This window comes from Chelmon rostratus, chromosome 7, assembly GCF_017976325.1.
Source record: "Chelmon rostratus isolate fCheRos1 chromosome 7, fCheRos1.pri, whole genome shotgun sequence".
NCBI lineage: Eukaryota > Metazoa > Chordata > Actinopteri > Chaetodontiformes > Chaetodontidae > Chelmon > Chelmon rostratus.
This window is the reverse complement of record NC_055664.1, coordinates 23106650-23129680: the sequence shown is the minus strand read 5'-3', so window position 1 is coordinate 23129680 and position 23031 is coordinate 23106650. Positions and strand designations below refer to the sequence as shown.

Here is a 23031-nt window from a genome sequence, read left to right as displayed (position 1 = left end):
AGGTCTCTGCCATACAGGCCTGGATGGACTGGATATCAACATATCCAATGTCTATCAACTCAGACCCAGATTCAGTGGTTACAAAGAATGTACTCGCTCAGTAACTGGAAAAGCAGAAATTATTCTATTAAGACCTCAGCAGCAGGACAATTTGAAATGCATTATTCAGCTGATCATGGATGGAACTAGAAAAAGACAGATGGTGTTATTGGAAATGTGCAGAAGCTAAGATAAGTTTGAAGAGATAAGAATGGGATATAAGGAGTTACCAAGTTACCAAGGTGGATAACATTGAAAGTCAGAACAGGAGGACAAACATTTTAATCTATGGGATTGTAGATGAGAAAAGAAGTGGAGCAAACTGGAGAAGAAGGTTCAACAAATGCTCTGAAGCAACCTGGGACTGTATGGCACCAATACTGATGTTGAGCACGACTACAGTATTGGTCAGTACCAGAAAAGGGGAACAAATAAACTCAAATTGCTCAAATTGAAAGCTGCCCTAGAGAGGGGCGATAAAGCCAGTTTGAAGTATGATAAGCTGGTCATCATGTCCAGGGGTGGACAACCTCAGTCATCAGCTTAAAGTGCCTCACTTTTAAGAAGGTTTTGTGTCTCGTTTGGCTTGGTTGGCAGGACAAGTCAGTGTTTTCTATTAGTAAAATAATATCTTGTGGTGTTCCACGAGGAAGTTGCTTGGGCCACTTTAATTTTGTATTAATCAGTGAACATGTCATTAAAAAAATAAACATAGTTATGTACTGTATGCTGATGACTTAACTTTGTTTTGTGCATCACCATCTTTAGCGGAGCTGAGCGAGAATCTACTAATGAGTTACATACCATTACTAAATGGGTTAAAATGAACAAATTAGTACTGAACAATACCAAAACAAAATGTCGATCCCACTGACTAAATTGTATCCAAGATGGGAAAAAGTGTCGCTATTTCGAGGAAATGCTCTGCACATCATCCACCTTCTGTTAAGACTGGTTTTGTTAAGTCACTTGTTCTGTTGCACTTGAAGTATTGCCCTAATGATCTGAGTCATCTGGCCAAGTGCTACTGAAAAACATCTGTAAAAATTGCAAATTGTACAGAACAGAGCTGCCAAATGAGTTCTACATTGTTCTTTGTGTGCTAATGTGAGTGAGATGCATAAGCAGCAATCCTGGCTGAAGGTGGAGGCTAAATTACAATGTAGACTTATGTTATTCATGCAAAGTATTATCTGGAAAAAATGGCACACTTCTTTTGAGAAAAACTTGTACATGTCGTGGTTTTTGTCATGGGTGTATAACACATCAAGTGGGCACTGGTCATCTGGTCCATTACCAAATTTATGATGAGAACTGTTGTTTTCAGATGTGCACCTGCCTGAAATATGCTTTTTTTGTTTTATATATTTTTTTGTTTTCATTATGGGTTACTGCTCTTTGTTTCATGTATTCATGTCTTATGTCATGTGTCCTTATAATTGGTATACGTTGCATTTTCTGATCTTGATGCTGTGATCATAAATTCTTGTGCTAAATTCGGCTAAAGCCACCAGTCTGCTTTAACTCTTATAATTTCCTTCCTGTTGTTATTACAGGAGTCACAGATCCAGAATTAAAGGAAGTCACCGAGCATCAACTGTTTGACCTGAGGATCAATTGAATGAGAGGACTTTTTATGGATGTGAACAAAAATGTGAAAAATTGAGATGATTAGAATGACTGAAACGCAATGGAAATATGTTGGAGAAACAGAATTGGAGATTAGCAGTTTTGAGGCTGTGATTCTACTTTTTTTTCCATTTCACTGAATATCTACAAAGTGCAAGGCTATTATTATTACGGTACAAAACGTTTTGCAACTATGATCCCTTGCCTTAACTGGCAGCATGTGCACGTGAGTCCTGCCCTCGATGTTGAATGTACAAGGAGAGCACAGGTTTGTCAAGAAGGCAGTTTTTCCATGGGCATTAAGGTCAGGGGGGAGATCTATTTCAGGAAGGTACTCTTGTGTCTTTTCTGCAATTTCAGCAACAGTTTGATCTACTGAAGGATATTCCCAGACCCGGTGCCCTAGAATCTTTTCTTTTTGACTGGAAGAACTCTTTCTGTTTAATTTCCTCCTGCTACTCCCTTATTCCATCTGTACAACCAGCTTGCCCAGTACAACATCCAAAGTAAATGGAAGAGGGAATTTGACAGTGAATACTGTACACATGGGACAACTGGCGAAGCTGCTGGGTCCGTCCCTTAAAGATGTGTCACTTCCTTTCTGAAATTTAAATTGCTGAATAGATTATTGCTTTTGGCAAGAAAATGTTTTCTGTTAAAATGGATCCAGGAAATCTCTCCTACTGTCACTTGTGGTACAAAGAGGTCTTTAATATATTACCACATGAGAGTGCTTTGCTTAAAGGTAATAATCAGTCATTTCTGAACATTTGGAAGCCACTCATGGGCTTTCTCCCTGTAGAGAGTATTCATTTGTTGTCAGAGGGATTTTCTTTCTTGACCTGTAAACCTTCAGGATGGAATACTGGTAGGCCTCACTTGGGCTAAGGACTAAGTGGTGGATGGACCTGAACTGGATCGTTATATGAAAGATGAAAATTTCCTAGTCAATTTTACATAGCCTGTATGTTTATTATTCAAAAAAATAATAAAATTGTTTCTGAAAAAATAAGGAAGCTTTACTGCATTGGGTCACATTTATTTAATTTAGTCCACAAAACCTTTTGTTTTCTAAAACCCCAAATGTTCACATACAATTAGACAGTTTAAAGATTAAGTAATGCAGGCACCATATGTTGAAAAAAAATCATAAATTTACAACAGATATTATAACAGTGTTTTACAAAATATCTTCAATTGCTTTTACAAAACAAAACAAAGACAAATCAAATGAAAGACTACAAGCTTTCTTATTTTAAAGAACATAGTTGGGCTCAGATGTCAGATCTAACTCTTCATGATGTCATTACAGATGGCTCTTATGGCTGTTTGAGTCCGTGATGTTTTGGCTGCTTTCTGTCTCTTACACTTGGTTCTGGTCACCAAACTGACATGAGACAGGAACAGCTCTGCTGATGTGGCTCCACTCCACAGCTCATTGATGTACAGCGACAACAGAAACAGACCTGCTTCTGGAAAGAAGAAAACAAGATGCTTAATTAACGTACACTACAACAGAGTCATCTTCCTTGAGGACACTCTCACAGGATTATCTGATACTGATACTTTTCAGATACTGACAGAGAAAAATTATACATGCATCTATGTTTGTGTTTTCAATATTGTAGTTGGTGCTCTCTGTACTGCTTGAGTCAAATCAGTTTAATAATCGAAAATGATATTTTCTGTGACACTCATGCCTGACTACCAGTCAAAATCAAGATTCTTCTTCATGCTAGTTGTAAATGTGGCACACATAGTGCTCTGAAATTTGATTTCTACAATTGCGTTTTAGCAAAACAAATGATAACAGTTTGGGCACTCCTGCTCTAAATATCTCTCTGACTAAAGTGTGTCAGTACAACAGAGATGGACAGTCTTGATATACAGTAATCCCTCGTTTATCGCGGGGGTTACGTTCCAAAAATAACCCGCGATAAGTGAAATCCGCGAAGTAGATATATCTTCATTTTTACTATTATTTTCCAATGCAATATTGTACTATAGAATGAAACAAAACGCCAAAACTTGTTTTCACGCCTAAAATGCGTTTAATAAATGCAAATATTAACGTTTTCTTTTTTAACAAAAACTATGATACAAAACAGGAAATATTGTCACTCGCGTATTTCACAGTCCATCCAGCTGCGCCTCTTCGTCGTGACTCCGCTGCGCTGTAGCGTCTTTTTCTACTGAAGGCTGCGCAGGAGTCTTTGCCCGAGAGAAGAACATAGTTATGGGTAGTTGTCGGCACTCTTTCTTTTTCTGAGCAAGAAGATTTTTATAAACGGACATGTCACCTTCAAAGCGCTGTAAAAAAAAAAACACTGTAAAAAAAATCCGCGAAGCAGCGAAGCCGCGATAAGTGAAGCGCGATATAGCGAGGGATTACTGTAGTATTGTTTGATATGCACACGAGCAGTCACAGAAAGAGACAGTGAATGAGGTGGCAGGCTCTTACCACGTCTAGACTGATCACGTGTGGCTTCTGACAGGCAGGCAGAGACGACTGTCTGATGCACGTCTGGAAGGTGGCCTTGGGTCTCCAGTAAGCATATCATAATGTTGGTAAACAGCTGGATGGTTTCCACTCTTGCTGAAATGCTGGAGTGACACTGAGCTTCAAAGGCCTGATGGTGGAGTCGAAGGAGGTCAGCTTTCAAGCCAGGATCGAGTAACACAACATCCACAATTCCTCTGTGTTTTATCACAGCCTTTTCGACCCAGCTCACAAATTCTTTTGTTCTTTTTTCATCGTACGAGTCCTCCACCAAGCACCTCAGGGACCACTTGGTGAGCAGGTGCGCGGTATCACCAGCCAACCGAATGGAAGCCTGTTTGTCTGAAGCCTGCTGGGGTTCAGAGCGGGGTAAGACTGGCTCCCAGTGAACAAAGATACTGCTAAGGTAAGATTTACACTCTCTCAGGAGACTCTCTTCTTGTTCCTCGGTCTCAGCATCCTCTGCCAGGTTGTCTTTTGGCGGGCGGGCCTTGGAAAAGGAACTTTTGCCTCGGGTCTTATCCTTTCCCATCCCTGAGGGGGGAAGTTGAACAAAACTATGTTTATGCCATTAAAGATACAAGAAATGATTCAGACACTGTGAAACAGAACAAAGATCTAAATTGTCCACTGTTTGTAATGGAAAAACTATGACAGAGGCCAGCATGTCAAGTCATCACATGAAACAATGTTTTTAAGACTCATTTCTACTAATTTCCCTACAGAGAAGAGAACACAGGGTCAGCCACAGAGCAGCCACCCTGGAGCAGTTCTTGACTGGAGCTGGTGCTGTTACCGTCTTGCACGGTGCGAACTTTCGAACACCGGCCTGGCTTCATTGTTGGGCCTGAAAGCCTAAATGTTGGCTTTTCTGGCTGTATTTTTTGTTTAAATATCCAGATGCCTCATAGGATCAACAGAACAGAATGAATAAAGAATGGAATTAGTTTCATACCAAGACTTGCTGACTTGCTATCTGGATACAAATACTGCTTTGAAAAAAGTCTCACTACAAGACTCCTTCTGACAATTAGCCTTCAACTCATTCTGTCCCACCACTGCAGCAATGTTAATAATAGTAATTATCTCCTTTTCCATTACATGTTTACAGTATTTCGTACCAAACTGTGCAACCATAACATTTGTGGCTTTGTTTACAGCTTCTCAGTCTTAATATAATTTGTTGAACACTTAATGAAACTCACCCAGCAATTCCTTCACTTTGTGCTTTTCAGACAAGGCTTGTATTTGGGTAAGGAGTGTTGTGTTGCGGGACAGGGAGGCCCACCAGAGAAGCAGAGCCAGGGCTTCGGTAGAAGACAGAGGCTGTGGGTGGAGTGTTAGCCTGTCAGCCTGTTTGTTTAGACTGAGCGCTGTCCCACGATGCTTCAGTATAGAGCAGAGAGTCTGCAGGAACCGGCTGAGCTGAGCGGCCTTCACACACAACCTGACAGGAGGAGATCAAAGAAACACTGATGTCCTTGACCAAAAGACAGTTAACATTAATTATGTATTTTTTCGGCTGACATCTCAACTTTTGTCAGCAGCACAGTCTATCATTAAAAAGATTTGGGTCAAGAGCCTGAAGAGTGACTGGAAACTTAAGTTTTACCTGAGGTGTCTGCTGACAGTTGTCGCCACACACAGGAATTCACTGATGAGTGGAAGTGGGAGACACTTCATTGAGCTCTGAGGTTTCTCCTCTGTAGAGGAGGAGGAGGTCTGGGCTCTATCCACCTGCTTCTCCTTCTGTCCAAGGTTAGTAAACCACAGCACATGGAGCAGATCTATGATGGCACTGAGCAGCTGCTGGTCTAGATTCCTGAGGAGGATAATGAGAAAGTACAGACTTATGCAGAAAATACGCAACTCACTGAGATTATCGTAGCAATGTGAATGATAACGTGAAAACAAAAAGCCCAGATTAAGACTGGACCTTACTCTCAAGGTTACCTTTTTTCAAGCACCTGTATTATCCAGGTTAGGAGCCCAGAGCTCTTGGTGAGGTTATAAGCTGCTCTGGTCACACGAGCAGCCTGGCACAGCACCCTGATAATGTGTGCCTAGAGAGAGACACATGTGAAATAAATAACTCATAACTCACTTTTTTATGTGTATTTCAGATCATCAATCTGTATTATATTTTCTGGTCTGAATTTATACTTTTCTTCACACAGTTTAAGACACATCTGTCATGACTTCACTGCTAATTTTTTCATCATTGTGATTCCCACAGTGTACCTGGCAGTGTTCATCGCACAGGGGGCTGCTGCTGAAGCCTAAAAGGGTCTGAAAGATGCCTTGATGGTCACATAATTCATAGCAGTGTCCATCACTTATCCCGTCCTCCAGCACACTCAAGATCCACTCCCGTTCCATTTTTTGCTGCAGAAAAAAACCCAGACAAATCAGTCACGGTTTCCTCGCAGTTAACAAACACCCTGTCAGAGAAACAGATAACGTGAGTCTAAAAAAAGGCCTGAGCTGGGTAAAACAAACACACGAAGGTTAAATGCTGTTGACACAAGCAGTGTTTATTTGGCCCATCAGTTTTTTCTTTGCAGGGTAGAATTCACCCATCGTGACTAATCACTTGCAGTAAAAGAAAACAACAACAACGTTTCCAGTATTTCTATGATTCATTACCTCCAAGTCAAAGCCATAGAATAACTTGAAGAACTCAGGGACTCTTCTGAAGTCCAAACTCTGATGAGACAGCAGAAACCTGTTTAACACCACATACATGTGGTCCTCTGGAAAATCAGGAAAAACAAGGAAAAAGGTGAGTGACCCTGTGGGCAAAGTTGGTTATGCAGCAGGCAACAGTAAAATATATACCATAGATAGACAGAAGATAGAACTGCAACAAATAGAGCATACAAAAAGATACGTTTTTTTTAGTTTTCCTTATCAGTTTGGAAAAAGTCGCAATGCTTTCTAAACAGTTACACACCAGGTTTGAGCATCTGCTGAGCCACTTTGGTGATGTAAGTGGTCAGGACAAATGGGAGTCTTTGGTTCTGCTGACGGATTCCATTCTTCATCGTATCCATCAAGTACAGCAGCTATTTGATAAAAACATGCTCATCAGTAAATCTGGAGGTGATTTCCACACATGTCATATTTAAATACTCACACACCACCTCCCAGACACTTTACCTGTCTCTTCTCTCTGAATCGAGCGCCCTCCAGGTGCTGGTAGAAACAGCTCAGCACATGATATGCTGCTGCTCTCACTTTTGGGTCATAGCTACTTAGAGCCATCACAGTCACTCCAAGGGCATGGCTGGATACAAACTTGAGGCAGTCAATCACACACTCTATCACGGAGAAAGAGGGGAAAATGTAAGAATAACAAAGCAGTGACAATCGTATCTGATTAGGAGTGATGAGAGCAAGTGAATGCACTCACCTGGCTGCAGTATGGTGCTGAATAGAGGCAAAAGAAAACAGGGATCATACAAATTCCCAAGGTCCTTTACTGCATTGTTACTGTAAAGCAGCTCCTTACCATCCTATAAGAGAAAACATAGATATTAAAGGTCTATCCAAATAACAAAAAACAAATCCATTTTTATACATCTATCTCTGAGATTTGGAGCCACCTGATCACAGTGTAGGTGGATAGAATTTCAATTGTGATCCTCAAAGCACTGAAAAACCACACATGCAACAATTTCCTCCCTGAGCTTAAAACACATTCTGCATTGATACCACGAGAGGTATTTGAAAAAAACACGATAACCTCTTATTAAAATGCTGTTCTGGAGAATAAATCTGAAATAAAATGTCGACCTGCGGGATGATTCTGCGTTGCTGGGGAAAGTGTGCAATAGTTTGGAGCATCCTGTCAGTTGTGAGCAGGGCCAACAGGTCGTCCGAGTTCGTCTGCTTCCACAGGGAAGCTCCCAGGCTTTTTCTGGTCTTGTGCTGCTCCACAGCTGCGGGGCCCCACAAGAAGGATCTGCGGGTGAAAACACATGTTCAGTTTTTGCAAATGACAAGTGTACTTGTTGCGTGTAGAACTTACACATATGAATGCAACTTACTGAAATTTCAGCAGACTGACATTGTTTCTTTCATATTCCTGAAGAAGCAGTAAAAGTTTCTGATCTGCAAACCAAAACAAGATGTAAGAGGGAAGAAAGATGACAAATGCACAAACAAAAAAAGCTTACATTTCCTGTTTTACCTGAAGTACTCAGTGTAACTCCATATGCTCCCAAAAGTACAACAAAGTGATTGATGTTACAGACTGATGGGCATTTCTTCACCAAACAGAGAAGCAGGGACACTAGCGCTTCTGAAATGACAACAAAATAAGAGTGTTTGGGTAAAATAAGAAAATAATCAACCGCAGGATAAAGCCTGAGGTGTGTAATTCCATATTTGTCCCTCCATTGTATTCTACTCCATACATACCTTTAGCCTGACACATGCTCAGCTCTTCATTAGAGTCCAGCATGGTGGGCAGGAACAGAGAATGGCTGCTGATCATCATGTGAAGGGTGGATAAAGGTATCAGCTCTTTCTGGACTTCACTGCTGCTGTACATCAGTTCCAACAGGTTACTCAGTGTGTTCAGAAAGTGGTGATCTCTGTAGCGATATCTATAGGAGAAGAATATCTTTTAGGTCATTGATTAAAAACAATAATCTGATGTGTTGCTCTTGAATCGACATCTGACAGAAAGGATTTAGACAAATATCTTACCTTAGTCCATTCTTGACAAAACTGTTCCATTCAGATGCACTGACGCCTTCAGCTGATGTCTGTGTAAAGAAGGTAAATTATGGATGCACAAAGGTAAAACAAAACATGTATGTGTGAGGAAGATAAACACACCAGGAGTCTTTGTAGTCTTTCCAGGATGCTCTTCTCCTGCTCTGACAAGGAAACAGTCTGATCTTTGCAGTGACTGTAAGCAGCAATGAGACACTTGAGGCCAGCACTGGTGACAGACTTCCTCCAGGTTTCTTGCTCTTCTGGGCAATCAGCCAGTTTATCGGTGATAACATCTGTTAGCTGCCACCTGGAAGAGAAAACAACATTTAGTGAATAATTTGTGACACTGATAATTTATTTATACTATTAAGACCTACGTAATACCTTTCAAAACTGTCCACTTTTTGAAGAGCATTGGGAAGATTGTTAATCAGGTCCCTGGTGTCCTTGATGTTTGCAGACAGTTTGATCAGACTGGCTAGTGTTTCAGCAAGCTGGGCTCCAGAGTCTTCTGTCAGGTTTCCCAGAACACTTTGGGACAATTTTCCAAGCAGAGCTTGCTTCAAGGCTTTTAAAACTTCTTTTTGAACTATAAAAACACAGCAAATGAGCACAGCTAAATTTATGTACAAGTGGCGATGAGAGAAAAAAGACTGACATAAATCCTGTATACTTTGAGACAACAGAGAGCTTATTTTAGAACAAACCATCATTGGGCCTGGCCGGATCCTCTCTACTTGCCACCTGTAGGTAAGTGTTGATTAGTGGAAGGAATGCTTCTGTGTGGTCTGAGAGCTTCTCCATGTTTGCCGGCTCTAGGCACCACACCTCAAAGCAGAGGCGGTGTGTGGAGCAGTTCTGCAGCAGCAGAGAACTGATGGCCTGAGTGTTTGGGAGAGGCCGCTGAAGACAGTGCAGCAGCACATCCGTGTGGATGAGCTTGGCACTGCCTGGCTCACTAGAAAGAGTCTGCAGCAGGAAGGCCTCCAACGCAGGGCTGGAGCAGGACAGCAGCAGGGTCCCCAAGCCATGGATGTGTGCCTGAGACAGAAAGATGCTGTGGTCCTGGGAAGAGTTTGCTTTAGCCTCTGTGAGGATGTGCACTGCGGCATGACCATAGACACCAAGCTCAGCTTGTGTGCCCTTACTGCTGGAGGAGATTAGGCTCTCCTGGGGCAGGAGTAGCAACTTGGAGACCACCTCCCTCAGACTACAGGAGTCCATGTAGCTGTGCAGAGACAGGAGGGCCTGGAAAGGTGTGGACTGTTTCTTTGCAGCCTGGCAGCCCTTCTCCATCAGTTCCTTGAGCACAGCTTTCTCTATAGCACTCATGTAGCTAGAAATAAGCTCCAGATGACCCAGATCACTGAGAGTGGGGGTGCTGGTCTTCAGTAAAGCCAGAATGTTATCATTCAGCTGAGAGCACAGGTGCTTCAGTCTGACGGGGTTCAGTGTGTGAGGAGGCAAAGCAGCCAGCTCCAGAGCCAGAAACCACTGCTCCAAACATGGATGCTTGAAGATGGAGCCAAGTGCAGAAAGAAGGATCTAAACACAAAGAGTGCCATATTAGAATCAGGTTAAAAATAGCAGCATTGAAAAAGTCACTATAAAAACTGAACTTATTCCCAACCTGCTCTTTATTTGTTTCTACTGTGGACGACTGGTTGATTTCCAGGAAGAGGTCTGATCCTTCTTGGGAGTTCTCTGCTGCTGGCTCAGGGTTTGTGGTCTCCTGAAAGCCTTGTAACTTGGTCAACAAACCCTGGAGTATTCCCATTAAGATCTTCAGAGGGGAATTTCCTATGTCTTTGGAGAACTGTGCAGAAGGATATGATGTGTTGTGTATATTTTTAACATAGTAACTGTAGTAACAGTGTAGCAAGCGTCTTTTGTGTTCTTACCGTGCCAAAGTTTTCCACTGTTGATTTTATGTAGAGTAAGATTTGCTTGATTGCTATTGGAAACTCAGCCATCAACATGGAAGCTAGAGTTTTTTCCACATTCTTCCTGAAGGCGTCCTCAAGCAAAGTGCTCACTCCTTGGCTATATGCAGCTTTCATCAGTGCAGTGAATGAAGTGGGTGTTGACATTCCCATTGGATGGCATTCAGAGGACTTGAACTGCAAAAAGAAGGATTGGTTATGTTCGACATAAAGAAGTCAGAAGTATGACATCCTTTCAGTTAAAGGAGCTCTTGTTCCATTAAAAACTGACCAGTTCTTCTCGGCACTGCTGTGGTAGCCATCTGGAGTAATACTGATGAAGATAAATGATGGAGGGATGAGGCGAAGCAGAGAGCTCCGGGGACACAAGCTCTTTATCGTACTGCAGCAGAGCCAGACAGAGTGGGAGCGGCTCTCTCTGACAGTGCAACACATCTGACAGCACCGCAGACAAGTACTCAAATATCATCCCTGAGGAAAGATGAAAATGGTTGACAACACACCACACAAATGGTCTTGAAATACTTATCAGTACAGAGAAAATAATTTTTGAAAGTATAAGATTTAGTCCAAAACATTTGATGCAGCAAATAGTAAACTGTCATGCAGCAACAGAAATGTTTTAAAATGTCCATCAGCTCTACAGCCATTGCGCAGTCTATGTATGCATTTATAACTTTGCAACACCCACTTAGAAAACACAATGATTTTTTTACCCCAGTGGCTTCGACATTCTATTTGTCCTTACTGAGGTGGAAGTGGTTTACCTTTGTCTGCTGACAGTTTGTTTCGGGCCTCCAGGGCAGCAGGTACCACCGCACTGAAGGGGAAGGTCTGGATAATGAGGTCTTCACTCAGAGATGGCCCAAACTCCTCCATCTCACCTTCATTACCCTCCATAATGACATCCAGCATGTCTATGACATCTACGAGACAGAGTCAGATACGTCAGATTGTAACTGTTTCATAGTCATGCTTATGGCGGGAAGATTAATAAACTTTGACTCTGCATCACTTTCTCTTGACTCTGATGTTTAAATGCTCACCATCGATGTGTGACACTGGGATACTGGCAGCGTCGCCCTCCTGGCTACTCAGGTTAGCTTGCAGATAAGCTGCCTCCTGGACCAGGCTGGCAACCTTATCTGTGTATGTGTGAGAATTGCACACCAGTTTCACCAACACCTGGAGTAAGAGACCATGAGTTTATTATCAATATTAAGTACTTTGTCATAATTTAAACAAAGACGTTACACAGATGGGCTCACCCTCTCTAAGAACTGGATGACAGCCTCTTGTTGGTTTGGCTCTACTCTGGCCAGCTGGTCGAGCCAGAGCTCAAGCTCATTCCAGGTGTACTCAAACACCCCACTGTCCTTTAGCACCTGAATACAAGGCAGGAAATACAAAACAGCTGTCAATTCTTGTCCCTAAAACTGAGTTTCAGTAATACTGTTGGGAGACATTTGGCAAAGTTGATGAAGCTTTTGGACTTAAATATTAATGCAGAGACTTTTGCACATGCTGCTCTCACTTCATAATATGTACAGAATCATTATGCATGAAGCTTTTTCAAATATTGTGGAAACTACTTTTCTTAACTGTGAGTATTGAACTGTTCCCCGATGTAGCTGAACTGCTAACATACCCTCTGGAGATGGTGCTGTGCCATCAGATGAAATAATACAGTCTCCAAGCTGTACTTTTGCTCTTGGCAACTACTGGGGGATGTGATAATGTATTCAAAAAGTGGATTTAAGTTTTTCTTCTATTTATGTTTTGTTGATGATGCGTCTTTCTAACATATAGAAAAAAAAAACACTTCACACAAGTGAACTAATGTGGTGTAAATTATGGTTAACAATTATCAAGTCTAAGGTCTGCCTGGTTGGAAGATTTTAAGTTACTTAAAATACCAATTAACAGCATTTCTATGTGTCATACATAGCACAAGCTGAAAGCAAATGCACAGAGGAAAAGAAGAAATGTTGCTTACTTTTAGAACCAGCATCCGTGTGGAGGTTTTCAGATGGCTGCTGCTGCTGCTGACAAACATCTTGAGAAGCAGGTAAAGAACTGACTTCTCTCCAGATGATGATTCTGTGTCTGCAACATCCTGCGGTACACAGTAGAAACAATGCTGATTACAAAGCAACATCTCCTACACAGCAATCGTTGAAAATACATGCCTACAGTGTAACTTCATCACCTGTATGCGGAACCAAGAGAACTTGCTTGCAGGGAGATCTAAGGCCAGCTGCAGTATCTGATACTGCAAAACTGGGGGAACTTCTTCCCTCATCCCCTTCTCTGACACAATCCCTGAAGAGGCCAAAAAATCAACTTTGAAGGCTTTGTTGAAGAATCACCGGCATCATACTAGAAACATTTAAAGTGAACTCAATGATTAAAAAAAAGCATCACCTTTGAAGAGCTTGCTGAAGTCAAATTTGCACTGGTTCACCAGATGTGGCACTACTTTCTGGTAAAGACATATGACCTGAAGAATCAGAGCCTTCAGCAGGATTACCTCAGCTGTCTCAGCAACTGCTCAACATAAAAAAAACACAGTCGATCAGTCAGTTTCTTTTGGTTTACAGGACTGATTAAAATAAATAATACACATGCTCTGTAAACGTTATTACCAGGCATTTCCTTTTTATCATCTATCTGTGCAGCACTCCCTTCATTTTTTGTCTTTTTCTCTTCATCATCCGTCTTTTCCTTCTTGCTAATTGACTGCCACTTTGCAACTATGCTCGTCATATCGGGCAAAATCTAGAACAGACAATGAAAAGCAGAGACTTGTTGTTTAAAGGCGCATCATTACTGCTTGTGGGCATTAAGACAGCACTTTCCTGAACTCACCTTGCTCAGTGTCTCCCTGTACTGCTGCACCAATTCCCCCATCACATCAAGAGTGTATACACCTGACCTGTGGCACTCGGGCTTATCCAAAAGGTACTCTATATTCCTATTGGCTCTTTTCAAGATGAAATTTATCATCGACAGAGTTGTGAGCTGCACTGCTGTGTTGGCAAGCTGTTGAATACAAGAGGAGATATTTGGAAAATATATGACAAAGTACTAGACAGTTTTACTGTTTTGTGATACTGCAGCTGCTGCACAGAATAGTTTCTTCTTTCTGCATTTCACTTACACTGAGGCCCTGTGTGAAGAAGGCCTTGTTACAGACCGGGGGAAGAGATATCACCATAATCATGGAGAGCAGGCGAGGGAGAGGGTTGACCTCAGAAGTCTGGAAGATTGTGGACATCTCTGGCTGGGCTTCGTAGATCTGACAAATAAATTCAAATAGGATCATTATTTTTAAAAATAGACAAGCTAGATATTAAACACATATGAAGTCTCATAAAAATCAAATATACTAGCAAGCGTTACCTTTTTGAGTAACTTAACATTGTCCTGCCAAGCACTTTTGGGGCGGGGGGTGTATGAATACTGAGTCTCCTGAAAGTATCTGGCCAGCATGTCAGGGCTAACTTTCAGCACATTCACCACCAGCTCCGCCACCAAATCATCCTCTGTGGCCTGCTTCAGCCCCACCAAGAACTGAAGCAAGACAATGTTCCCAGCTCTGTAAAAAAGTTAAATCCTATGATCAGCATGACGAGCTTCCAGAAGAATACAAAGTAAAGTTGACACATTGATTACTAACCTGCCGGCCGTGCCAAAGCTGGCATCGTGAAAGCTGATACCATGTTTACGAGAGCAGCACAGGTCGAGAAGGAAACTGTGAACAAGTTCCCGGACGGCAGATATCCCTGCATGCTCGGAGTCCTCAAGCATCTTGGAGAAAAGAAATGAAATTTAGATCCATAGGTTGAAAAGCAAATTTGGATAACAGAGCTTTTGTTTCAACATAGACAAAAAGCAAAGAACTCACTCTGTTATCATCAGTGGTTGCATCCACAATCCCATTCCATTTATAAAGAGATGCTATGTTGGCCAACACAGCAGGTGTGAAAAAACGCACTTTCTGTGTTTTACTTATGGCCTTGTTTAGGACAACCTGCAGCAAGACAAGCAAAAACAAATAGAATTATCAAATCCATAAATTTGAAACGGAAAGCGTGGCCTGCTGAGCACTTACTCTAGTCCTCAGCGTGGACAGAATCAGGCTGACTATGGACATCCTGTCTTCCTTCACACCTGTACTCAGGATCTCTGGCAGGAGTTCTGACACACACCAAAAGAACATGTCATCAACACAACACAGATAAGAGTTCATTGTGCAGATTTTAATCCTTATCTAATAAGTACCTTTGATTTCTAATATTTGTCCAACTGTAGAGTTATCTCCAGACACCAAAAAGGACAGCACAAACTGGATAAAAGCCATGCGAACATCAGGTCTTCCCTGGAGAAATTTACAGAGAAGAATGTAAATGCACAGCACATATCTACACGCGCAGAAAAGTGAAAACAGCGAATGCTACAGCGCACCTTTTTATCCTTTCTCTTTGCCAGTCCAGACAGAGCTTTATTGATGTGAATGTGACTTAGGACCTCCCTGGCAGCTTCTGGACCCTGAGACACCAAGGCGGATAGGAGGCTGAGGCACTGACGGACAAACCTGTGCACAACAGAACAGAGCAGCAACAATTAGTCGATCCAAAGGAATTTAATCGCCAACTCTTTTGAAAATCTATTAATCGGCATTTTTCAAGCAAAACTGTGAAACTTTTCCTGCTTCTTCAATGTAAGGATTTGCTGCTGAAGTGTCTTTGGGTTTTGGACTGTTGGTTGAACAAAAAAGCAATTTGAAGACGTCACTTTGGGCTCTGGGAAATTGTGATGAGCATTTTTCAAAGTTTTTTTTACATTTTATAGATTCAACTATTAGTCAGCAGATTGATCGATGATGAAAATAATGATTACTTGCAGCCCTACAACAGAAAACAGCACATTAGGGCCATAGGGGGAAGGGAAATTTTAAACTGTGCTGAGGACTAATATTTCAAGTCCTTAGCCTGAGGACACCAACCTGTGATTTTCTGAATGGAAAGATCCCTGCAGAAGTTTCATGTAGCTTGAAACAGTCTTTTTCACAATAGCATTGCCAACCATGTTGAAGTGGGACAGGTCACTAGCTGTCCTCAGAAGGACCGTCTCCAGGCTCTCAAAGATCAGCATCATCTGGACAGAAGACAGATTTGATTAGAACTGTACTTGGTAAAGAACCGGTGGTCAGTCAGTCCCATCCACTGAGACAATCAGCTCACCTCACTCTCCACATGCTTTTCTCTCTCCAGCAATTTGAATATTTCCGCACACTCCATGGATATTTTAATATAACCTTCAACCACATCGTACAGGTCAGAGCACGGCAGCTTCTTGGCGATAGATATGAATGTTTCCAGTCCTGCAGGCGATAAAGAGTAAGAATGAATCAGAGCAGAGGAAGAGAGCACTGCAGGCACGGCGGGCAGGAAAGATGGTGTTCAAATGCTGACTGCACAAATCTGGATGAATGAAAGATGAATGAGTGGATAAGTAATATAGCTTAGTGTCACGTATGGGAGGCTTGTGTGAAAATCTCTACATATACACTCACCTTTCATGGCTGTGCTGGGTTCCTTCAGCATGGCTTTAAAAGCAGTCCCATTGAACTCCGGAACTTTTTCCTTTTTCACCGGAGTGTTTGACTCTGTCGAGCCCTCGCTGTGGCGCTTTTTACCCATTTTAATATGCGTAAAAAACAGATAATAGTAACTTTTGGTTTTTATTAGTCCCCTGCCATAAAAGTTCTGTCACAGTGCCCCACGTTGCGGTGTAAACAGAAAGCTGTCCAACGAAATAGTCATCCGGTCGGAAACGTTTGCTACTGAACTGAAGTTCCGCATTCTTTACCTTCTGCTTAGCCTGGTTCAAAGGAGAAGATTTAGGTCTAGTAGTAGGTTTTACAAGAAGGCATTTATATTTTTATATGTGTTATTTATGCATTATGTTTGAATATTATGTCGAATGAACCTTCATCTTTTTAGGTTATATCAGCGATAATACAGGCGTCATTTGATAGAAACCTTCTAGCTTATTAAGTATTAAATGAAAACTAGTTTATTTTGAAAAGTTTCGACAAAACATTTTCTGATCTAAGGGCAGTATTTGTTTTGTGCGTTTCAGTTTTCAACATGCCTTGTTTTAGCTTCACTCAATTACAGCATAATTTTGGGAAAACACACATTTTGCTGAGACCATGGAGACATAGTTGTGGTTTAGCTTTGTAGCCTATTTGAAGAGTGTGTGGTTTACAACCAAAGTGCAGGCTCCTCTCAACAAACCTTCACAGGCACTGCCTGACCAAATCTCAAATCTGATGTCAAACCTATAAGAGCACAATTCTATTCAAATAATTATTTGGTTTTTCTCTGATATAACATCCATTTGGTCATTTTGTCCTTCAGTACATAGTCATTTATTTATTAGTTTGTCATGAAATGGGAAAAATCAAGAAGTTCATCTGTTGAATGCACTCAATGCTGAATTAGAAAGGCTGACTGCTTCATAAAGCAGACTGCGTCATCTCTAAGACAACTTTTCAAGCAACGCACATATGCTTTTGATGGTTGCTGTGACAGAAAATGATACTATTTAGTGGAATGACCTTGGATGAGGTAACAAGCTTTTCCACTCTAAAAGAACTGGCATCAAATTTTAAAAAAAAGAAAAAAAAAACCCTGTGCAGTTTGTCTTCTCAAGAATAAATCTACTCTTCTAGTTGTCATTCAGCTGTGTGACCACCAGGGGTCACCTTTGCTTGTTTTGAGAATTTAGGAGTAATGCACAAACTTTGCTCTGGCTTGCAGGTAGATTGTTATACAGCAGCTGTCCAGATTATTCAAGAGGCTCAAATAAGCAACATGATGCAATATGTTGTAAGTTGTAGGCAGTTTATTGCGAGGGGCTTCCATGTTCACTGTTTTAACACAGAAGTGTTTAAGATCCACTGTGAGGCTGGGCCTGCAGGCAGTCTGCTATTGTCTTACTTGGGATTCTGGTGATTTTGATTACAGCTCACTGCTGTGCATGCTATAAAACACATCTGCCTGTGGTGTAGAAACCACCAAAAACTACTTTTTTAGAATTCAGGTCCTAAATTGGGCAGATATAGCTCCGCCTGTGATACAATACACTCAAAACAATCTGCAATATGACAGGGTGTAAACTAAAAAGCTCTTGTTAATAGGCTGTTTACCAAACTGTCCAAGAGCCCAAAAGTTATGATGCAACTTAGCCAAAAAGTCTTTGGTAGCTTGTTGACAGCTACTGACTGAACATAATATTTAGTGAAAGAATGCCTTCAAGGCATGGCAAAACAGATTAAAATATATCTTTAATCATGGCATGGCAATGTAAAATTGTGCTAGTATAGAAAGAATTTCAATGAAAAAATGAGCAAAATATGATGTTGGAACTGAAATCTCTGAAATCATTGATGCACAGCTAAAACTATACAACATGACACTGGAAAATAATTTCGCTTGACAGTCAAACCTGACAATCCCTGTAACTACATTTATACAATGAGAGCTGTATTCTAGTGACAATTATCATGTTTGGCTAACTCTTTGATCGGAGATTGCAGAGATGTTGAGTGACTGATAAATAATAGATTTTTACTTGTTAAATTAACAGTCAGAAACAATGAACTAACATTGAGATCTTTGCTCATTTAATTTTAGGCAGCATGGAATGATCTTAATCACTTGAGGGTCTGTTCCTGTTTTCGAGGTTGTACACATGATTTTTTCATTTTGACAAACCTTCTAATTCCTGCAGCTGTCCAGGGTGCTGTCCGGTCCTATGCTTCAGGTGGAAATGAGGGGCCTTTTGTCACCTATCATCTTCATCTGAGGTCTGGCTGAGAGGGACTTTGGGCCGAAACAAGCCTGACATTGCAGCAATTCAACATATTTTCCTGTATTTTGAAATGTATGACAACAGCAGCAAAATGACAGCAGCAAATTGACTTTCTGATCAGATTTCAGGGATTTTCAGAGTTGTTATGTTTGGTAATATGGGTTACCCTTTGTTGATGCACAGCAAGCATTTTTTTTTTCATAGTGAGTACAGGATTATTTTGAAGGATTTTTGTTTATCTTACAATTCTTTCCTTGTCTTCTCAGAGTTTGGGCTGGGTCAGGAACTGTTACTCTTGTCTGTAAAAGGAGAAGGACATGTGCACTGAACCCTGCTGAAGGAAGAACATTTAAGCTGCTCATTACCGATATGTCACCCTTTCTTGTGGGATGATGTTCCCAGTGGTATGTCCACCCTGATGAGACTGGGGTCTCTCCATTGTGTTCATGCTCTTGGATACATGCTCTAAACCTCAAAGCATGGGTATATAAAAAAAATCTGCCATCCTGTATCCTTAGGACCTGCTACTAAAGTGTTCTTGCAATGGACCGAGCCATGCTGGATGAGAGAGGAAGCAGGAGTGGCACAGCTATGTGAAGCCTTTTCCGGTCCATAAATGCCATGTTTATTTTTGAAGTTCTGGCCTGGTGTGCACCACTTCTCTTTTAAACAAAATGGTGGGTGTATAAAGCCTGTCATAACGATGACAGGGATGGCCGGGCCTTTATAGCCCTGGGATGTAGGAACAGGATGCTCAGCAGTTCAAAGAGGTTGTAGCCACGTGTGGCTCAGGCAGAGTGATCGTGTCAGCAGAAGGGCAGACTTATTCCCTTTTTTGCAGTGGAAAAGAAAAAAAAAAAGGTTATTTAAGACTTTGCTGTCCTCCATGTCACAATGTGCTACACTACTCAGCACTGATATATGGTGGAAAAAGCAGTTCAGTGTAATAAGTTAGCAAAGCATAATTTTGCTGAATGCATTAACACATATGTTTTTAGGAGTTATTATTTTATAGGTTTTATTAGAAAGTTTCAGAGATTTCCATTTCTTTCGTATAAAAACACACTCAAAGGTTACACACTTTTCTCTTTCCTTTCACTGCGACTGTAAATCACAAGGTTATATACTATATTTATGTGTTTACTTCCTCTATTACGATGCCAGTAGCGCAACTAGGTCTGGATAGAGATGCTGGGTGGTTTCCAAAGAGTTCTTTTCCACAGCTGAAGCCACTTTACCATGCCTGTTTTCACCACAGTGCACCACAGGCCCTTCTGTGAGGTTGCTGTGCTTCCGTTGTGTGCCTCTCCGAGCCTCTCGAGCCCTCCTCACGATAACACTACAGCCAACGCTGTCGAAGGATCAAAGATCACCCCACGCCTAACAAACAGCTAGACACTTGGCCTATCAGAAACATCTGGGAGTGGTTGGTTGCAGCTGTTGGTGCATGCCCACACCCCTGAAACAATCAGGACTCAGGCCAGATGTGGAGATCATCTCACGTAAAGTACAGATGTTGCTGTGCCTCAGAATCACTCACCACAAGGAGAAGTAGGATGCTTTCTGAAGTCCTATTAAATTTAGACTGTTTGTACTGCACCCATATTGGGTTCAGTGCCTTGGGATATGCCACCGGCCTGTGGGTTGTCACTATTCAGCAAGCTGATTGAAAACAGCGCTGCTTGCAAAATGCTTTTGGAAAACAGTGCAAAACATGTTGTTTTTTCCAAATGCGTGAGTGTGAACCACTAAATATCACCTAGGCTGACCCTACTTTGATATAGAGGTGAGAATGTTGCACAACTTTTTCATACATTTTACATAATTAGCAGTTATGTTGCAATTCTAGAAATATGCCGCCTAAATTTGCTGCTTGTTAAAGTAATTTTATGTTTACCGCAGGACACTTCATAACATCCCATATCCTCTCAATGTCAAATCCCGGCAGCTGTTCCACTAAATTATTGCTGTGACCCTCTCACTGTATACGAAAGAAATATTCAGATCATGTGGTCAAGTAAAAGTAGGAAAACCACAGCAGAAAAAATGCTCAACTGCAAGTGAAAGTCCCAAAACCACATGCGAGCAAATATAAATGTAAATATTGAAAGTACTTATTATGAAGAATGGCCCTTTCTGTATGTTGCATTGTCATGGGTTAAAGTATCAGCTGGTGCAGCTAGTGCTATTTTTTTTAATAATTTACATAGTATTGGGTAATTAAGTAAAGGTGGTGCATTGTATTTTATGAGCAGATATGTTTTTATGTTGATGTTATCTGCAAAGTGAATAAGTACAGCCTTCAAATGCAGTGTAGTAAGAAGCACAATATGGAGCAGAAGTTGCACAAAATGTTTCCCTCCGTTTCAGCTAAAATCAATGAGTTTGAAAGCTGATATTCAGAAATGTATCAGCTTTGGTTGTACAAAAGAGGGCATGGAGGTTTAATTTATGCTAGATCTTATTTCTTTGATTCTGAAAGATGATTTCCTTTATGTCTTGACAGTATTTCATCTGAGCTAATCTGGCCATCATTGCTTAGTTCATTATTTCACTATTAAACAAAAGGTATTCTGCTATAACACTTAATACGCTGTGTTGTTTGCACAGCACAAAGTCCAGTGAGAGATCACAGAGCATAAAAATGCAAGTGGCTCTGTGTCAGTGTCCAGTCTTGTACATGATGCATTAGAATCCGCTGTGGAGATGTAAAGTTAATGATACATAGACATGAAGACACCTATTAGTGATTGCAGAGTTGACATATTAATGCACTGGATTTAATGTTAGTAGCAGACCTGGGATGGTCTGGAGAGTCTTCCGCTCCTGCAGGCTCCCTGTGGTGATTAGAAAAACACTTTGGTGGATATTACACCCTGTTATTCAATCCTTCTGCTGTCTCTGCCTGTTCCCTCTCTCTGCACCCCATTAAAACAACATCTTTGGCCCAGGCTCACCGAGCATGACATCGGAAGTAAAGTTTAGTGAGGTACCCTCACTGTGACCCCCTCCTCCCCATTCTCATGAATGAAATGGTTTTGTTCTGTACATCAAAGGCAAGTCTTTTGTTTATATTGGCTTTTACGTTCTGTACGTCTCTTCCTCAAGTTTTCCCTTGCAGTGTAAGCATGATGAATTAATGTCTTCTTATGAGACTTGTGGGCAGCGATAACATCATTGCCTTTAGTATGCCTTTGTTTGTAGTCTTGAATTTAGATGATCCCCCCTTGTTGAAGCCCCATGTCGCCACTACTTTTTCTGTCTCTCCATCATCAGCCTGTCCTCAAGCCGCCTGGTGGTCTTTAAAGTGGAACCATGGCCAATACCAAAGGCCTTTAATTCTGAGGAGATGGTTGCCTCTCAGAAAGTGTCACTGTAGACTGTTAGTTGAATCCTGCCCTCATTACTCGGAGGGTCCTTGTTCCAGCCAGCGCGAGCAGGTAAATGAGGAGCGGTAGCAGGGTTTTCTTGTATCCATCAGTAGATGTGATATAGCAGCTCTTTCCGAGAGTTTTTTCTGTCAGAGCAAAAAGTTTTAATTATTAACCAATGTCTTGGTTTAGCAGAGGTCACAGGGAAAATTAGCATTTGAATGTATGCCATACTTTTTAAAATTACTGCAGTTACTTCTTCTTTCCATATTAATTACTATTTCAATTAGAGTATGAGGTTCATTTTTACTAACGATGAAATCTAGAAGTTTTCATGATACACATAGCTCCCACTTTTTAAAATTTATTTCAGTTATATTGAAGTTTAAGAATCCCTGCTTGTAGCTTGCTGTGTGTTTCACATCTTTTTTGTAAATACATACCGCTAAAGTAAAATCAAGGTTGGGCACCTGTATGGAGGCCACGTATTGTCTCCATGACAGATGTTTTGGGTAGAACCAACTAAAAAGAGCCTACAGAGGAGACCCTGACAGGATCACATCATTTAGCTAGCTTCCGCTACAGCAGGTTTAATGAAATGTCAGGTGTATGTCCAGTGTGCACAGGAGCTGGACTGGAAGAAAAGTCTAAATTTTAAGCAGTGGGGTTCTGGGATTCTGAGATCTCTTGGAGGAAAAAGGGGGAGCAGTGAAATCTAATCTGACTCAGCATTTAGTTTTCTGTTTCAATTATTTATATTTTTACCAACGGATCACTGAGAATCTCCTATCTGACTTGCATTTTGTTTGACTGTGAGGGAAGTGGTGTGCAGAGAGAGAGTGCGTGCATGTGAATGAGTTAAAAACTGAGCTTCAAACTCAACATGGAACATGTTGAATGACTAGTTTTGTTTGTCATGCTTTCAGTTGAATTGAAAAAA

The 23031-nt window shown here is 41.2% G+C and overlaps 1 protein-coding gene across 2 annotated transcripts; it reads right to left on the bottom strand.

Annotated features, from left to right (window-relative positions):
* Positions 1-2727: 2727 nt before the first annotated feature.
* Positions 2728-16608, bottom strand: urb1 (URB1 ribosome biogenesis homolog). Of its 2 annotated transcripts, none has more exons than XM_041940370.1 (39): positions 16415-16608; positions 16083-16222; positions 15845-15996; positions 15304-15433; positions 15121-15217; positions 14951-15036; positions 14744-14869; positions 14516-14646; positions 14239-14434; positions 13997-14134; positions 13705-13878; positions 13482-13614; positions 13261-13383; positions 13046-13158; positions 12833-12952; positions 12105-12221; positions 11883-12021; positions 11604-11762; positions 11108-11307; positions 10795-11013; positions 10524-10709; positions 9601-10438; positions 9278-9482; positions 9014-9200; positions 8882-8940; positions 8591-8778; positions 8361-8471; positions 8218-8281; positions 7964-8132; positions 7581-7683; positions 7328-7488; positions 7122-7233; positions 6815-6921; positions 6410-6553; positions 6122-6231; positions 5781-5990; positions 5374-5615; positions 4130-4702; positions 2728-3140 (listed from the first exon to the last, which is right to left on the bottom strand). In XM_041940370.1, exons 1-39 carry the CDS (start codon positions 16539-16541, stop codon positions 2956-2958), a joined length of 6774 nt encoding a protein of 2257 aa, XP_041796304.1. In that variant the 5' UTR covers positions 16542-16608; the 3' UTR covers positions 2728-2955. The 2 variants fall into 2 exon arrangements, with proteins under 2 accessions (XP_041796304.1, XP_041796305.1); XM_041940371.1 differs by having other exon boundaries at positions 2728-3137.
* Positions 16609-23031: the final 6423 nt, after the last annotated feature.